At 41.4% G+C, this 14,713-nt stretch overlaps 3 protein-coding genes across 5 annotated transcripts; 1 reads left to right on the top strand and 2 right to left on the bottom strand.

Moving 5' to 3' along the window:
* Positions 1–621: 621 nt before the first annotated feature.
* LOC146669806 (sorting nexin-5) lies at positions 622–7,217 on the bottom strand. Of its 2 annotated transcripts, XM_085406417.1 has the most exons (14): positions 7,011–7,217; positions 6,674–6,784; positions 6,438–6,545; positions 4,426–4,486; positions 4,187–4,311; positions 2,723–2,806; positions 2,568–2,642; positions 2,442–2,472; positions 2,174–2,261; positions 2,008–2,047; positions 1,839–1,925; positions 1,591–1,680; positions 1,364–1,429; positions 622–1,232 (listed from the first exon to the last, which is right to left on the bottom strand). In XM_085406417.1, exons 1-14 carry the CDS (start codon positions 7,014–7,016, stop codon positions 1,095–1,097), a joined length of 1,110 nt encoding a protein of 369 aa, XP_085262543.1. In that variant the 5' UTR covers positions 7,017–7,217; the 3' UTR covers positions 622–1,094. The 2 variants fall into 2 exon arrangements, with proteins under 2 accessions (XP_085262543.1, XP_085262544.1); XM_085406418.1 differs by lacking the exon at positions 7,011–7,217 and having other exon boundaries at positions 4,187–4,322.
* Positions 7,218–7,409: 192 nt separating this feature from the next.
* Positions 7,410–8,981, bottom strand: LOC146669805 (dnaJ homolog subfamily B member 9-like). The gene is made up of 2 exons (XM_085406419.1): positions 8,477–8,981; positions 7,410–7,847 (listed from the first exon to the last, which is right to left on the bottom strand). The coding sequence occupies exons 1-2, from the start codon at positions 8,706–8,708 to the stop codon at positions 7,552–7,554; spliced, it is 528 nt and encodes a 175-aa protein (XP_085262545.1). The 5' UTR covers positions 8,709–8,981; the 3' UTR covers positions 7,410–7,551.
* Positions 8,982–9,164: 183 nt separating this feature from the next.
* On the top strand, positions 9,165–13,131 carry zc3h10 (zinc finger CCCH-type containing 10). Of its 2 annotated transcripts, none has more exons than XM_085406416.1 (3): positions 9,165–9,348; positions 9,745–11,033; positions 12,082–13,131. In XM_085406416.1, exons 2-3 carry the CDS (start codon positions 9,888–9,890, stop codon positions 12,592–12,594), a joined length of 1,659 nt encoding a protein of 552 aa, XP_085262542.1. In that variant the 5' UTR covers positions 9,165–9,348; positions 9,745–9,887; the 3' UTR covers positions 12,595–13,131. The 2 variants fall into 2 exon arrangements, with proteins under 2 accessions (XP_085262542.1, XP_085262541.1); XM_085406415.1 differs by having other exon boundaries at positions 9,166–9,330.
* Positions 13,132–14,713: the final 1,582 nt, after the last annotated feature.

Here is a 14,713-nt window from a genome sequence, read left to right as displayed (position 1 = left end):
TTGTGAGGGTGGAAGATAGCGATATAAAATGATCTCAGGTTGTCAGACCGTGAGGGAAATGTATCACAAGGGGATGAGAGCATGCCCTCTAATGCCAAGTGCAGGCAGTCTTTCACTGCAAGCCACAACGATACCAAATCCTTCCCCTCGTTTTTTTTTTTTATCAGTTTGGGAGGAAACTCTTAGCATCGCATTACATCCTTTAATTCCTTTGTTAGCTAAATCGCTTTTCCATCCTCTCTTCTTAAGAGGACACTCATCTTTCTTCCTGACTTATTCCTTAGGATGCAAACCATTACTCCTAATTCTGCCAGCTAAGAGATCACAGGTCACAAGAGAGGCAATGAAGAACACAGCAGGACTGAGATATGAACCTACAGGCCTACATCAGCAGATATTGAGACTATATTAGAAAATTTTAGCTTATGTGTATCATGGCAAACCTTACAAGAGGTCTTAACGGTGTCAAAAAATGTTCAAAGAGATTTTCAAAGAGCCAGAATCATTTCAAAAAGGCCAACACAGGCTGTCCTTGCTGCCATGTCCTTGCAGAAGCAGTCAAACCAACTGATTAATGATCCAGGAGTAAGAAACACACACAGAGGCAAGCAGGTACTTTGGGAATCAATTCATCACACTTTATTTTGTGTGACCCCAGCTGATGTACTGGCTAGAGAGCAGCACAATACATTCTCAGCACAAACGCAGCAGTGCAATATAGAACACATAAACCTTCGCTCACGCACGGCAGTGTTATTGGATGATGAAACCCACTGATAAGATCTCAAAACAATCATTTCTACCTGGATTTTATTGGAGTGAGTACATCTTAATAGAGAATGGGGGAAAATAAGAAAGCGCGTGTGTGTGTGTGTGTGTGTGTGTGTGTGTGTGTGTGTGTGTGTGTGTGTGTGTGTGTGTGTGTGTGTGAAATTATCAGCAGAGCCATCCTTTCTCCGTTGCTTACATTTCCCTATTTACACTCAATAAAGCATCAAACTGCAGCACAACACAGTGAAGGACAGGTTTGGGTTGCTCCGTGCTATGATTAGATTTACTGAGGATGCTAATTTGAGAGGGTGCCAGAGAGGTCACTAGGCCATTCCCCTAAAGACTTCCAGATGCTGGTTGAACTGGTCAGCACTTTCTTTGGCTGTAAGAAGTTGCTTTTCACACCAACCAACCAGAGCCTGCTGCAGCATTTCCACGCGCGCTCCCTGAAAACGTACAATCTGAAAGAATCACGTCACATCAATATTAATAGATGCAGAAAATGCATGGCAACAACATGAATTCAGCAAACCAATCCACTGTGGAAAGACACGTGAAAGTGTGGAATGCAGTTATTTATTGTGGACTTTACCTCCTGCTTAGCCACTCCAGAAGTGTGCTCAAACTCAGTCTTTGCTGCTTTCTTCACTTCTTCCATCTGATGAATATGAAGCGCATGTTATTATCATTAAGTCTACATCAGAAAGCCCACAACAAATGCTGTTTCCTCTTACTAACAGATACGTTGCTGACACCTGCTGGTTACAAGAAAATGTGCAGATCTGACCATGCTTTTAAAGTATGGGTGCAGACACTCACAGCAGCCTTCTTTACAGGTTTCGCCTTCTCTACGTTCCTTTGGGCATTCTCTAACTCCACTAGTTTGCAGGTTCTCCTGAAGAGCATCTCCTTTATTGGACATAATAATTGTGTTACACGCTGAACAATTTAGTCACAATATTCACTCCAAACATGTTGCATCTAACCAGAAATCTAAGATTCAATATAGGAAGGAAGGCAGCATGTATACGATGAGCATGAAATGATTGCAGAACTAGAAAACACACCCTTTCCGCCTCCTGATAACGTGACTCGAGGTCCAGGCCCAGTCCAAGAGTGTTCACGTTGTTCTCAGCAACACTCGTCATATTTTTCTGCCCACACACAAACACACGATGCGGCAAAGCACAAGTGCACTGCTGTTTGTGATGCTATTAGAAAAAACAAACAGCTTACCTTTATAGATTCAAACACTTCTGATAATTTCACACAAACCCTGTAAGAAAAGACACATATATACATGTATGCAGCTTTATCCCAACTTATATGAATCATTCAGATGCTTTTCCTTTGAATACACATGATAATGGTGTGAGTCCAGTACTAATGTTTTTTTTCCAACCTAGAGAAAGCCTGTTTGTCAGGATCCTCGCCTGGTTCCACGCAGAGATGCAGAGCAGTTGAGAAGTGTCCACAGGCCACTGCTATTTCTGCAAGCAAACAGAGCACTCTAATACAACACATTGGATGAATTCAGCTGACACTGAGCCCCAAAAACATGTGTACATAACACCATAATTATCATCTGCTGAATCTGATCACACAAATCTTAAACAACATCGACGGATCAATTCTTTTTCTGTGCTTTCACACTTATATAATTTTCTTACTTTGCTCTGTTGCCACCACATCTAGGAATTTCTGCAAGAAGAAGGGAAATGTTTGGAAATCAAACTAAGAAAAGGAGACGACGACGACAAATAAACAGACCGAGAAGCAATAGGTGACCGTCTCACCTCAGCTGCAGTCTTGGTGCAGCCGGTTAGAACGAGGTTATGATCCCGTTCATTCTGAAAGAACTCATCCACATCCTGCAGACACGTTGATAACAGCATTAACCCCCCACTTTCTCTGGACACATTCTGCCTATATATGAGTCCCAGATGCGTACCTTATGGCCTTCTTTTCTCATCTCCTCCACAGCTTGACTCAGTCTGTTGAAAATGTTCTTCTTTACTTTCTGTCTGCCTGGAGGCTGAATGTAAGGACATAATAAAAGCTTAAATCATTTATCATTACACAGAATATCATAACATATCACAGCAAATGGCATTTTGTTATAAATGTCCATTGAAATATGCTGGTAAAATGTACAAGCTGAAAACTATTAAAGCTTAATAAAATAAACGTTTGGCCAGAATTCGACACACAGGAAACAAACGTATCATCGAGATGTAACACACGCAACACTGACTTTATATATTTCAAGATACTACGTTCCTTCTACATGTGTCTGTACAAGTCTTGTGCTGACCCTCATTTCCTGATATTTTGTGTCCAAGTAGCCAGACTTTCTTGTCATTTTTAAGGTTGTCCTAAGCAATAGTTCTCCAGGCTTTCTGAAAATCTTTGAAAGTTTTTCTTTGGGCACTGGTTGCTTTTTCACTCATTTTCAGTACAGTCCTTGTACCTGACCATATTAAGCCACTTATGAGTGGCCTATGAATAATTCAAGCATAAAAAGAGCACCTAATTCGAGGGTTGAACCAGTGTTGGGGCTACTTGTGACAAAAACACGTCATTTGTTTCCACTTCTTCAGCTGAATTAATGAAAAATATCCAAAGATAACAGTCTGACAGGCCTCAGTGGCAACAGTTCTTATAAAGTGAATGTCTATAGCCAATGTAAAACATGTAAAACAAGGTGGAACAAAAGGAGGGCAACATCCAAAGAAGAGCTTTAAATGTCTTTAAAGAAATCTGGACAACTGAACACTACTTGAAGAAATGATAAGAAAGCTTATCTAAGAGAGTTCAGGCTGTGTTGAAGACTAAAGGTTCTCATATCAAATAGTGACTATCAATCTTTTTAGAATTGTACAAACTCTGCTTTGGCTTTATAGACTGTATTTCCATGTATGTTTGTGCATTTGTATGACAATTTTCTACCTTCTTTACACTACAAGCCACACTGACCACAGTTACAGTGCTTCTTATTGTATATGCAGTGCTATCAGCATCACACACATCTAACCACTGACCTGATTATTAGACACCCTGCTCTAACCCAAACAACCACCTTCTTGTAACAAGAACTGTATGCTGGCTATTTACAGGGTGATATCTGACTGATGTGAATTCATCAGTAGAGGTTACATACGCAAACTCTCACCCTTTTAAAAAACTTTTCTTTTGTGGATACAATCTCATTTGGAAGGCCATATATATTTATATATAAAGAGCCGAATGAATGAGTACTGTCACATGGATCTCTATCACGTTGGTGAAAGTTTAACCATTTATTGTCAGTCTCCCTCATCACAAGGTTTCACGTGACAACCTGTTGTAACATGAGATTCTAGCTCTAAAGTTGAAGCTTGGCAAAGCTGCCAAAAAGCTGTTTCTGTTCACTTACATCCGAGCTGGTCAGAAAGACCTCCACGGCTTTATTTTTGCTGAGTATGCTGTGTGCAGCAACCTGCTGCAGGAACGTTTCTAATGCTTTACAGTAGGGCTGACACTCTCCTAAAGCAAGGAAACCTGCAAGCAAACTATTGACATTTTAACCACACCACTTCACATCACATTTGACACTGTACATCAGAACTGGGAAGTGTTTGTCTTTGTGCACAGGCAGTCTTCAGATGTACTCACCAAGCTGTTTTATAGATCTGGGAGATGCATTCACCTGGGGCTTTGCAGGAAGAGGAGGGAACTTGAAAAAGAAGACAATATTATTTTATACAAAATTTTTTATCCCATTATTTGTCTCTTAAAACATGTCTTAAATACGAGCTTGTGAAAGTTTCGTGCATTTTAAAGTTACTCTGTGCTTAGATCCGTTGTGATATGCAAACTCTATGCACTATATCAGATATTACACAATGTGCTTGTGTAATACATTACAAGGAACATCAACACACACTGTCATAGTAGGAAATAACATAAAAAAAATACACCCTGATGGTGTACTGTTGACTTTCTTTGAAAAAAGTAGTCCCTACATTGTTTACTTAATTCCCCACAGTACTGGGGCAGCTGGCAAAAATAGCAACGATAAAATCAGTTGATTACAAAAGAGGAGGACACAGGAAGGAAAAGCAGGAAGGACTTTAAACCACAAAAGCAGTACAATCATAGCAAGAAGAAAGTACGCTCTTTTAATTCTTTACATACCAGGACACAATAAAAGTCATCTGGTCCTTGGCAGGTTTAAATAATTTAACTTTAAACTCATCATTATCATTATTTAAACACAACCTCAAATACACAACAATACATGACATATTACACTGTGTCTTTATTCATTTAACCTTTGTGTGGTGTTCATGTTTTGGCTACTCAGCCCATGTTTGTGGGTCTGGGTGAATCCAGCGCATTTTGGGGGTTTTGAATCTATGCAGCCATAGAACTTTGTGTACAAATACTTAACAGATGTTCACTTTATCCCAGTTCCAAGAAATTCATCAGAATTGCATCAGCAATAGTGGTTGCTCATCAGTCTGGGAAGGGTTATGAGGCTACTACCAGAGAATTTGAAGTTCATCTTTTTTTCTGTGAGAAAGCTTATTGACAAGTTCAAGCCATCTGCCAATATTCCCAGGAGTGGACATCCCACCCAGCCCACCAGGGCTGACTGCAATCTATGGAAAAATCTCAAGAGCTAGCCTTTTAAATGTTAAAGGTCAGGAGTAAATTTAGAAAAAGACTCAACAAATATGGGTTGTTTGGAAAGTTTGCAAGGAGAAAGCCTCTTCTCGCACAGCTTAGCATTGTTGCATTAGTACAAATCACAAGACTTTGGGAACAATATCCTTCAGACAGACAAGGCCACAGTGGAGATGTTTGGCCATAATGTGCAGTGCCACATTTGGACAAATAAAATCAAACACAGCATATCAAGACAAACACCTCCTAACAACTGCTAAACATGGTGGTGGAGGAGAGATGCTTTTTGTACACCAAAGAATTCTAGAGTCAGATGTGAGGCCATCTGTCCAACAGCTAAAAATGCCCCAAACTGGGTCCTACAACAGGACAATGATCCTGAGCACAGAAGCAAATCTGTGACAGAAGGGCTAAAAAGGAAAAGAAAGAAAAGATGTTACAACGACCCAAAGTCCAGACATCAGCCTGACCTAAATGCTGTGGTGGGACCTTAAAAGAGCTGTGCATAAATGAATGCCTAAAAATCTTGATGAAATTACATTATAAAGAAGAATGGGTCTACATTTCTCCACAATAATGTAAAAGACTGACAAAGTCTTACAGAAAAACATTATTCCAAATTATTCCTGCCAAAAGGTGGTTCTACAAGCTATATAATCAACGGTTGTACTTAGTTTTTCTCACACTGCTTCTGCTTGGCAGAGTTTTTGTTACATAAATGATGTCATTCTGTAATATGTCATGTGCTATTGTTCATGTGAGGTTGTACCTACCTGATTGAAGAACTTCTAAGGACTGGATAATTTATTATATCCTGACATTCAAATACAAGAACTTAAAGAGGGTTTACTTTTTTTTTTTAACCACGACTGTTTCTTGGATAGAAACACCACACAAATTCAACATTTGTGGCACTAAAGCCACCAGTACTCCAGCCCTGACCCTGTTACTGTCAAATAAGCACATACAAGCTACATTAAAGAATAACAAGTACTGACTATGACTCCCTGTATTCCTGGCACATCCCCCTGAGAGAACAAGTGCTGCTGCAGCCATTCAAAATCCTCATAGGTCCGGTCCACATGGTATTCCCCTGTACCAGAGAGCTGGAACAGAAAGGAAAGACAACCAACTGCTTTTGGAAAATCATAATTCAAATAAATAAGCTGACAGATTCTATGGTTCTTGTGTCATTTGCCTGGATCTAACCAGATGACAGTCTAATGAATCTCACCTTTTGAGATACGATGATAAAGGTGAGAGTGTCCCCGTCTTTCAACACCTCTGTAACTTTGATGCTGTCGTCATGGACACTCAGAACAGATGCAGTTTCTTTCACTTCTTCCTGCAATTAAAAAAACAAAGCGGTCAAAAGCAGTACAGCACAGCAGAAGCAGTCTAATGGTATCTGTACAGGCTGAGATTAAAGTCGCTTTCATGCTCAAACTAAATTTAAAGGGAGAAAAAAAATGTAATTCAGCACACACTGTACTCATGTCTGCGAGGAGTAAACGCCTGTCACATGACACTCAGAGGCTTACAAATCCTGCAAAATCTACAGGCATACTCACCATCATTGTCAGCTTTGCAAACTAGCAGTCTGTCTTTTATCTGCCTTTGTGGTTTGTCCTTTTAGCGTGATAAAAGTACATAAAACTGGAAAGAGCTCTTGCCTGTTGCCTTTTAGTCTGCTCGAGCTCCAAGTGTTGAGAATGCACAGGATATCCTTTGGGTCAAAGTGCACAATGGTCCCATGAGAAATGGAGTAAAACTGTGCCAAATCTAAAGTGCTGGCGCAAGGAAAAAAATGAGTAAATGGCGTGTGAGTAACTCTGGACCTTCGACACACCCACACAGGAAAAGTGGCATAACGGCTCAGTCGGTTATCTAGCAGCCAGCCTTACAACCCCACAGCTGCTGAATTTATAAGTGAGACCATAAAAGGGGGAAGAATGTAAACAGGTTCAAAGGGTCTGTTTAGGTGATTTTTTTTACATAATGAATACAAGAAACAGATACTGAGAGAGCATTTTAGACAGAATACTTTATTATTGATAAAAGAAAACATGCTAAAAGGTAACAGTCATTCCAAGCACAGGGAGAAAAAAACTTTTAGAAGTAGTACTCTTCTTCATATTCATCTGGATCTCCAAAATAAAAGCTAAATCTTTCCCCTTCAAAACTGTAGTGATCATAACGACCATCCTCCTCATCCTCTTCCTGGTGAAAGCGCCACTGTCCACCAAAGAGACTGTCATCAAAGTCGTGGAAGAAGTCTGGGAAGCTGAAGTGGAAGCTTGTCTGATACTCATCCTCAGGCTTGAGTAGGTCCTCATTTTTCAGGAAAGCTCCGTGGCCCACATGGTCATACGCCCTCCTTTGCTCCTTGTTTGAGAGGACTCTGTAGGCTAAGGAAACACAGTTAGAGGGGAAAAGGTCAACTTTGGTGATGGAGGGGTGTGGTTGCAAACAAGCAACCACAACGCCTCGGCACCTTGCAGTCACTGACTCAATTATGAACTAGTCTGTGTACCAAAGTCCTCTAGAGTCAAATAGTAAAGCTAAAGCTGCCCAGACACCAACCTGTGTGAAATGTTAGAGAGTAGTGAGCTACATTTAACTAAACTAGCAGCTTAACTTCATTTTGCAAGAGCCAGCTGGCCTCCAGTTATTTACATCTTTTTTTTTTTTGATGGGAATAGCAAGTACATTTTTGCACTTTTGCCAGGAAGAACAGCGGTTTTTTTAATCAGGGGGATTTTTTTTTCTGAAATCACACATTCCTTTAGTTTTTAACATAATTTTTAATTTAATTTTAACTATTTTCAAACCTTTTTTCTGAGTAGTTTCAGTTAACTAAACTCCATTTTGTGGCTTTGTTGTTCCTCAGCTTCTTCCAGAGTGAAGTAATTTTCAGTTTACTACAAAATATTATACTAATGATAATGATGATAATAGTAATAAAACTCCTCACTTATTTACACTGTAAAATGTAAACGTCTCCGTGTGTCGGATGAAGCATCCTTTCATCCTTTACCTTCAGCAATCTCCCTGAAGGTCTTCTCAGCATCTGCGCTCTTGTTCTTATCAGGGTGGTACTTCACGGCCAGTTTTCGGAAAGACTTTTTTATCTCGCTGTCCGTTGCTGTTGGCTCAACATGAAGAGTGTCGTAGTAATTTCTGTTTATCACTTCGGACAGGGCTTCAGATAGACAGAGCAGCAGAAGCATGCAGAGTCGCAGCCAGTAGGAAGCACCTTGCGCTGCCATGTTGAGGAGCGCCCCAGCACAGAGAGCGTGAGGAGGAACTCAAAACAAACGTCGTCATGTGCACAACAGTTTATCTGGAAGTGTGGCAGACCTTGTGGTTTAGCGTCTCATTTTCATATCCACACAACGCCGTAAAGTCTCCAGTCAGCACTGCTTGTAGTAAAAGTACACCAAAAGTATCAGTTGTTGGTGTATTTACGACAATTTCTATGGAGCTTACGACAAAAACTGTGATACACGGGCACGAAAGAAAAAGTGACCTCGTTCACAGACTGTGCAAGACTCCGTGAATCCAACTTTACGTCGTGCACGAAATTATTTCGTGGTTTTAAAAATGAACAAATTGTGAACACGCTAAGGTGGTGTTCCGCATTTCCACCAATAGAGGGCAGAAAATCCCAATCAGCGAAAAAATAAGGAAGACGCCGGCGCTCTTCTTCGTTGGTATTGAAAGCTGCATTAAGAAATGTGGTAAACAGCACCAGGGCCTCGAGGAACCGCTAAAATAAAGCAAGTTTTTTGCTTTTGTTAGCAGCGGTGTCTGTTGACTCAGTTAGAGGAAGTTGTTTCTTCGTGGAAGCTTCTCAGCTGTACTTTGGAACCTTCTCTATCCTTCGATTTGGTAAGACTGCAGTAAATGGTAAATGGCCTGTATTTATATAGCGCTTTACTAGTCCCTAAGTTAGCTAGATGTTCGCTAGCCATTAGCTACCCAGGGTAGACGACGGTTTCGTAGTAACATTTAGGCTAACTTATTCTGGAATATAATATAATACGACAGAGTATGCATTATTTACTGGTTGAAATCCGTTGCATTCAATTTAGTTGATGTTTTGTAGTGTTTTACCAAAGAACCATGTAAACAGAAGCAGGGCTATTTATTGTTTACGATGTGTTGTCACGTGCTAAATTTCTGTCCTTACCTTGTCTAAGGTAATCATATACATGTCCTGTTGTCTTACATGCCGATATTCAAATCTCCCGTTTTAGTTCTATCGCCAGTATCTCATGCTGGGTTCGTGTTTTTGTCTTGCAGGTAATTAAACAGCAGATTGCAATACTTCGAGTGTGAAGAAACAATTAATGACTACTTCTGTGTATGTGAATGTTTGCCAGCTCACATTTGCCAGTCCCAAACACACATGAGTGCTCCTTTCTCCTTGAGCTGGGCCGAGCGCCATGCCTGACCGGGACAGTTCCTACCTGTCAGGTGGTGGTGGGAGTGGTGGTAGTCTGGGTGAAGAAGGGGGACCCGGGTCTGGTTTGGCAGGGAGTGCAGCAGAGGGCAGAGGAGGTTCGGGAAGTAGTGTCGGAGGAAGCGTCTCTGGCTCTGGGGGTATGGGTGGAGGAGGAGCGCTCGGAAATGGCAACAGCTATGGGAACGGTGGAGGCCAAGGTGCGGGACTGGCCTTGGATGGCGTCTGCCGGGACTTCATACGCAATGTTTGCAAGAGAGGAAAGCGCTGTCGCTTCAGACACCCAGACTTTAACGAGGTACCAGACTTGGGAGTGCAGAAGAACGAATTCATCTTTTGTCACGATCATCAAAATAAGGAGTGCATGCGCTCCAACTGTCGCTTTGTCCACGGATCCAAAGAGGATGAGGACTATTACAAGAAGACGGGAGAGTTACCTCTCAGACTAAGAGGGAAAGTTGCTGCACGGCTAGGCCTCTCCCCCATGGATCTCCCCCATAGCCGTGGTGAGGTTCCCATCTGTAGAGACTTCCTGAAAGGAGAGTGCCAGAGGGGCAATAAATGTAAATTTCGCCATGTCAAAAAAGACTGTGAATATGAACCAACCAGGGTTGGAGTGGGTGGCGTTATGGGGCCAGGTGTCAGTGGCATTGTGAATGCTGTAGGAGGCATGGGTGGAGGAGGAGGTGCTTGCGGAGGAATGCAGGGACTTGTGGGAGGTGGCGCAGGGGGTGGAGGTAATATGATGGGGACCGGCTGCCCTGGCTTGGGTGGTTGCAGAGATCCAGGTATCTCAGGTCTTGGAGGAGTAGGAGGAAGTGGAATGAGTGGGTGTCTGTCCATAAGTTCATCTGGACAGCGACGTTATGACAGGAGCACATGCTCAATGTTTGATCCTCTGGTTGAAAGTGGTCTGTTTGATGCTGGTTGCCTGGAGACCTCTATGGACCACACCACTTTACAGTTAAAGAGGCGACGGTTGGAGGGGCTGCGTCTGACAGATGGGAGTGGAGGTGGGCTCTACGAGTTGGGAGTTCAAGCCACCTTGCCGCCTCGTCCTCTGGAGTACAGATTTCTAGAGGAAGAAAATTCCCTGCTAAGGAAGAGAGTGGAAGAATTGAAAAAGCAGGTAGGTATAAGAATCATAATATGACTTCCTGGGAATGGAGTCATGCCACTGATGCAGAATGTAAATGGCTTCAGTCATTTTTTTTTTTTTTTACTGAGATACATGCAAAACAAGCATTGCCAAATTCCAACTAAACGGAAACTTTATCGAGGTGTTTTATGACACATCCTGGAAAGATTTTTCAACATGACAGGTTCAAAGAAAACGCCGATCCAAACAGCATCTCAGCGGTATATCCAAAAATCCACCAGAATGTTCGTCCCATGTTTGTTAGAAGTGTGATTAGGTGTCTGCTGACAGACTTGTATATTAAAATCCCATCGATCAACAGTTTACATTAACATTACAATAAATTTTTAAATATAAGGTGAAAGGAGTTGGTGACAAAGGGGGACTTTATTTCATGTAGTTACAATTAAGCAAACTTTGCTGATCTAAACAAAGAGTCATCCAGGAACCTATTTATGTGTTGCTTCTTTGGAGGATGCTAATGACACATTTTTGTGTTGCTGGGCTTTTTTTCAACATTTAGATCCCATCATATCAGATGGGATCGAAATGTTGGAAAAGAACCCAGCAACACACTGTTAAAATGGTCAATGTTATTAGTAAGAACTGAGATCATCTGATGTCCAAAAGCACAGAGTTTAGACTGCTGTAAATGCTCTGCCTATTGAGTAGAATGGTGGACTTGAAGGGGAATGAGCTGAAATTGTTACTGAAGAGTTAATATGAAGTGAAGCTGTGCAGGAGTAAATGGGGAAGAATTTGTTTCCCCTTTAGTCACCTGACAAAAAGGCCCACTGGATGTTTTGGGGGTAAAAGGAAAAGACACTCTGTAACATCATGAGACACGCAAACACTCAGATTCTGCCGTTTTTAGCCTTCTGTCTCTGTAAAACTATGTGATAAGTTAACACGAAGTGTAAGACTACTTGTAAATGATTTCCTTTATATCTTTGCGTATTTCAAATATTTAATGTCTCTGTGTTTCCTGTCATGAACTTTCTGCCTGTTTATACTAAACTCTTTCTTATGTGTTTTTCAGGTTTCCAATCTCATTGCCACAAATGAGGTTCTCCTGGAGCAGAACGCCCAGTTCCGAAGCCAAGCCAAAGTGATGACACTGTCTTCAACTCCCGCACCCACTGAGCAGAATCTGGCGCCCCCCGTAGGTTCAGTGAGTTCCTACAACCATAGCATCGCCCAGACTCACACCACCTTGAGCAGTGCTCCATTACAGGCTCGGCCAGTCACCCAGCAAGACCTTGTAGCTCCCGCTGGTGCCCCTGCAGCCCCCCAAACCAATGCAGCCCCACCCACAGCTCCTCCACCACACCTCAATCCTGAGATAACCCCCCTCTCAGCCGCCCTCGCACAGACCATTGCCCAGGGAATGGCACCCCCTGTTTCTATGGCGCCAGTGGCAGTATCTGTGGCACCTGTGGCAGTGTCCATGACTCAGCCGATTCCCGGGATCACTATGAGTCACGCCACCACCCCAATGGTGTCGTACCCAATTGCAAGTCAAAGCATGAGGATCACAACCCTGCCACACTGAATGATTGCAGGGGCTGCAATACCAATGAGTCGAACTGGAAATGTACTTGAACTTTAATGGGTTTTGAATTTTTACACAGATGGATTTTTTTTCTGTGTATGAGACTCAGAAGACGTTTGAACAAAGAGAGATGTGTGATAGAGACACTTCGTTTTCTCCACCAGGGGTCAGGATAAATGCTTATCCTTCCCTAAATCAGAACTGTTCTATGGCAACGTTACAAATGTTGAGGGTTTTGGGGTTTTTTTTGTTTTGTTTTCGCAGATTGACTGACACAATCCCTGGCAAAGGTCTTTGTACCAAAGGGATCTTTTCATACACACATACACTAAAAATGACAAGACTTAAAACTCATGCCGTCATCTGTGGTGTGTGAAATGTGAATCGTTTTGGCAAAGCTGCAGCGTTGTCCATCTAAAGACATTGGAAACAGTTTGTTTTTTTGTTTTGATTGTTCTGGTGTAAATTAATTTTGGTACTTTGCACATTTGAAACAAAACCAACAAAAAAAAAGAATTACAACCACTCAACAGTGAATCCTGTGTTTTCTGTCTTTTTACAGTTGCTTTTTTATGTTTACATATGTCATAAATGGATATATTTTCATGTTGAAGTGATATGAGTGCTCATGTTTATATCCTGTTGGTCTAGTTGTTTGGGAGGAGTCATGCTGTGTAAACTAGAGCTTAATCTCTGTTTAGTAACTTCATGTGCGTGTGGCTCTTTAAACAGCTAAAGTATCTGGTGTTGACTTCACACTCTGGGGCCTGGTGGGAGCGCTTCAAGTTGTATTTAGTTACTGTCAGTTTAGTATTTATGTAATCACGGCAAAGCAAATATTTCTGAAAACAATTACTTCAAAACCAGATATTGCACCTTCATACTAAACATGGTGCAACCAAAACATATTCTTTAATCAGAGCATTATTTTGGGGAAAGTGGTTCAAATGCAAGCCCGTACTAGCTTTTAAAATACACCCACTTTATTAGGTATGCTTGTTTAATTGTTCATTCATGCAAATGTCTAGTTCAAAGTGGGCATTGAAATTGGCAGAATAAAAAGTTGTAAAGTGGTTGTAAAATAGTCAGATGTCGGAGCAGAATGGCCAGACTGCTTCAAGCTTTAAGGAAGGTAACAGGAAATCAGAAAACCACTTTTAACAACAAAGGTATGCAGAAGAACACCTCTGAAAATAAAATAGTGAACAGCAGCAGATGATATCACTCCAGCCAGCAAAGGTCAGGAAACGGTTTGAAATTTGCATGGGCTCATCAAAATTGTACAACTGAAGTTTGGAAAGTATTTCCTGGTCTCATGAGTCTCGATTTCTGCTGGTTTGTAGGATTGGAACCTGACAAACAACCTGGAAGTATGGATCTATCGTGCCTTCTATCAGTGGTTTGTGTTTGTGGTGGTGTAACAGTGTGGAGGTATATTTTCTCTGGGCCTTTAGGACCAATTGTGCATCACTGGTGCCATATACCCTACCTGAATATTATCTATCATGTCCATGGTGTACCTGTCCTCTCATGTCACAAAGGACAGCAAACTGGTTTCTTAAACATGAACTTGAACAAGTTCACTTTACTCAAATTTCCTCAACAGTCATCACAACTCAATGCATGAGAGCACCTTTGGTAGATGGGGAACTTCTCATCATGGATGTGTAACCAACAAATCTGATATAATAATATGGACCAAAATCTGAAGGGAATGTTTCCAGCACCTTGCTGAATCTATGCCACCAAGAACTGGGGCAGTTCTCGGTGTGGGGGGTAGGGTATTATCTACTCAATCAAGTGGCCATGCTTTAGAAACCGCATGATAATGAAAAGTGTGGGCACGTGGTGTCTCTTAGAAAGTGCTTCATTTTGTGCCAAGAGGAGGAAAAAAAAGTATCGACTTCAAGCAGTTTTAAATGCAAGTGTTTCCAAATTTGTGTGTTCAAGACAATTCTTAACAACTGAATTATAATCTTACTGCAAATTTATCACAGTTAATCTTTACTTACTATACTACTTATTTTTTATAATCTGATAACGTAATCCTAATTACATGTAATTAGTTACTATCCAACCCTGCTTACTGAAATCATGGCAATAGCCTGTGCGCTATTTG

This window comes from Rhamphochromis longiceps, linkage group LG5, assembly GCF_057381845.1.
Source record: "Rhamphochromis longiceps isolate RC_006_pf linkage group LG5, R_longiceps_female_GT1.1, whole genome shotgun sequence".
Classification (NCBI taxonomy): domain Eukaryota; kingdom Metazoa; phylum Chordata; class Actinopteri; order Cichliformes; family Cichlidae; genus Rhamphochromis; species Rhamphochromis longiceps.
The sequence above is the reverse complement of the archived record's forward strand: the minus strand, read 5'-3'. Positions and strand labels throughout refer to the sequence as shown.

What these genes read in the sequence shown, in the direction of transcription:
- zc3h10 (XM_085406416.1), top strand. Translation starts at nt 9,888, where the DNA reads ATGCCTGACCGGGACAGTTCCTACCTGTCAGGTGGTGGTGGGAGTGGT. An exon ending in TGGAAGAATTGAAAAAGCAG is followed by an intron (nt 11,034 to 12,081) that starts GTAGGTATAAGA and finishes TGTGTTTTTCAG; the next exon opens with GTTTCCAATCTCATTGCCAC.
- LOC146669806 (XM_085406417.1), bottom strand. An exon ending in CAGATCTATAAAACAGCTTG is followed by an intron (nt 4,312 to 4,425) that starts GTGAGTACATCT and finishes GTTTGCTTGCAG; the next exon opens with GTTTCCTTGCTTTAGGAGAG. An exon ending in TCTTTCTGACCAGCTCGGAT is followed by an intron (nt 2,807 to 4,186) that starts GTAAGTGAACAG and finishes CCTTACATTCAG; the next exon opens with CCTCCAGGCAGACAGAAAGT.
- LOC146669805 (XM_085406419.1), bottom strand. Translation starts at nt 8,708, where the DNA reads ATGGCAGCGCAAGGTGCTTCCTACTGGCTGCGACTCTGCATGCTTCTG. An exon ending in CTTCAGGGAGATTGCTGAAG is followed by an intron (nt 7,848 to 8,476) that starts GTAAAGGATGAA and finishes GTGTTTCCTTAG; the next exon opens with CCTACAGAGTCCTCTCAAAC.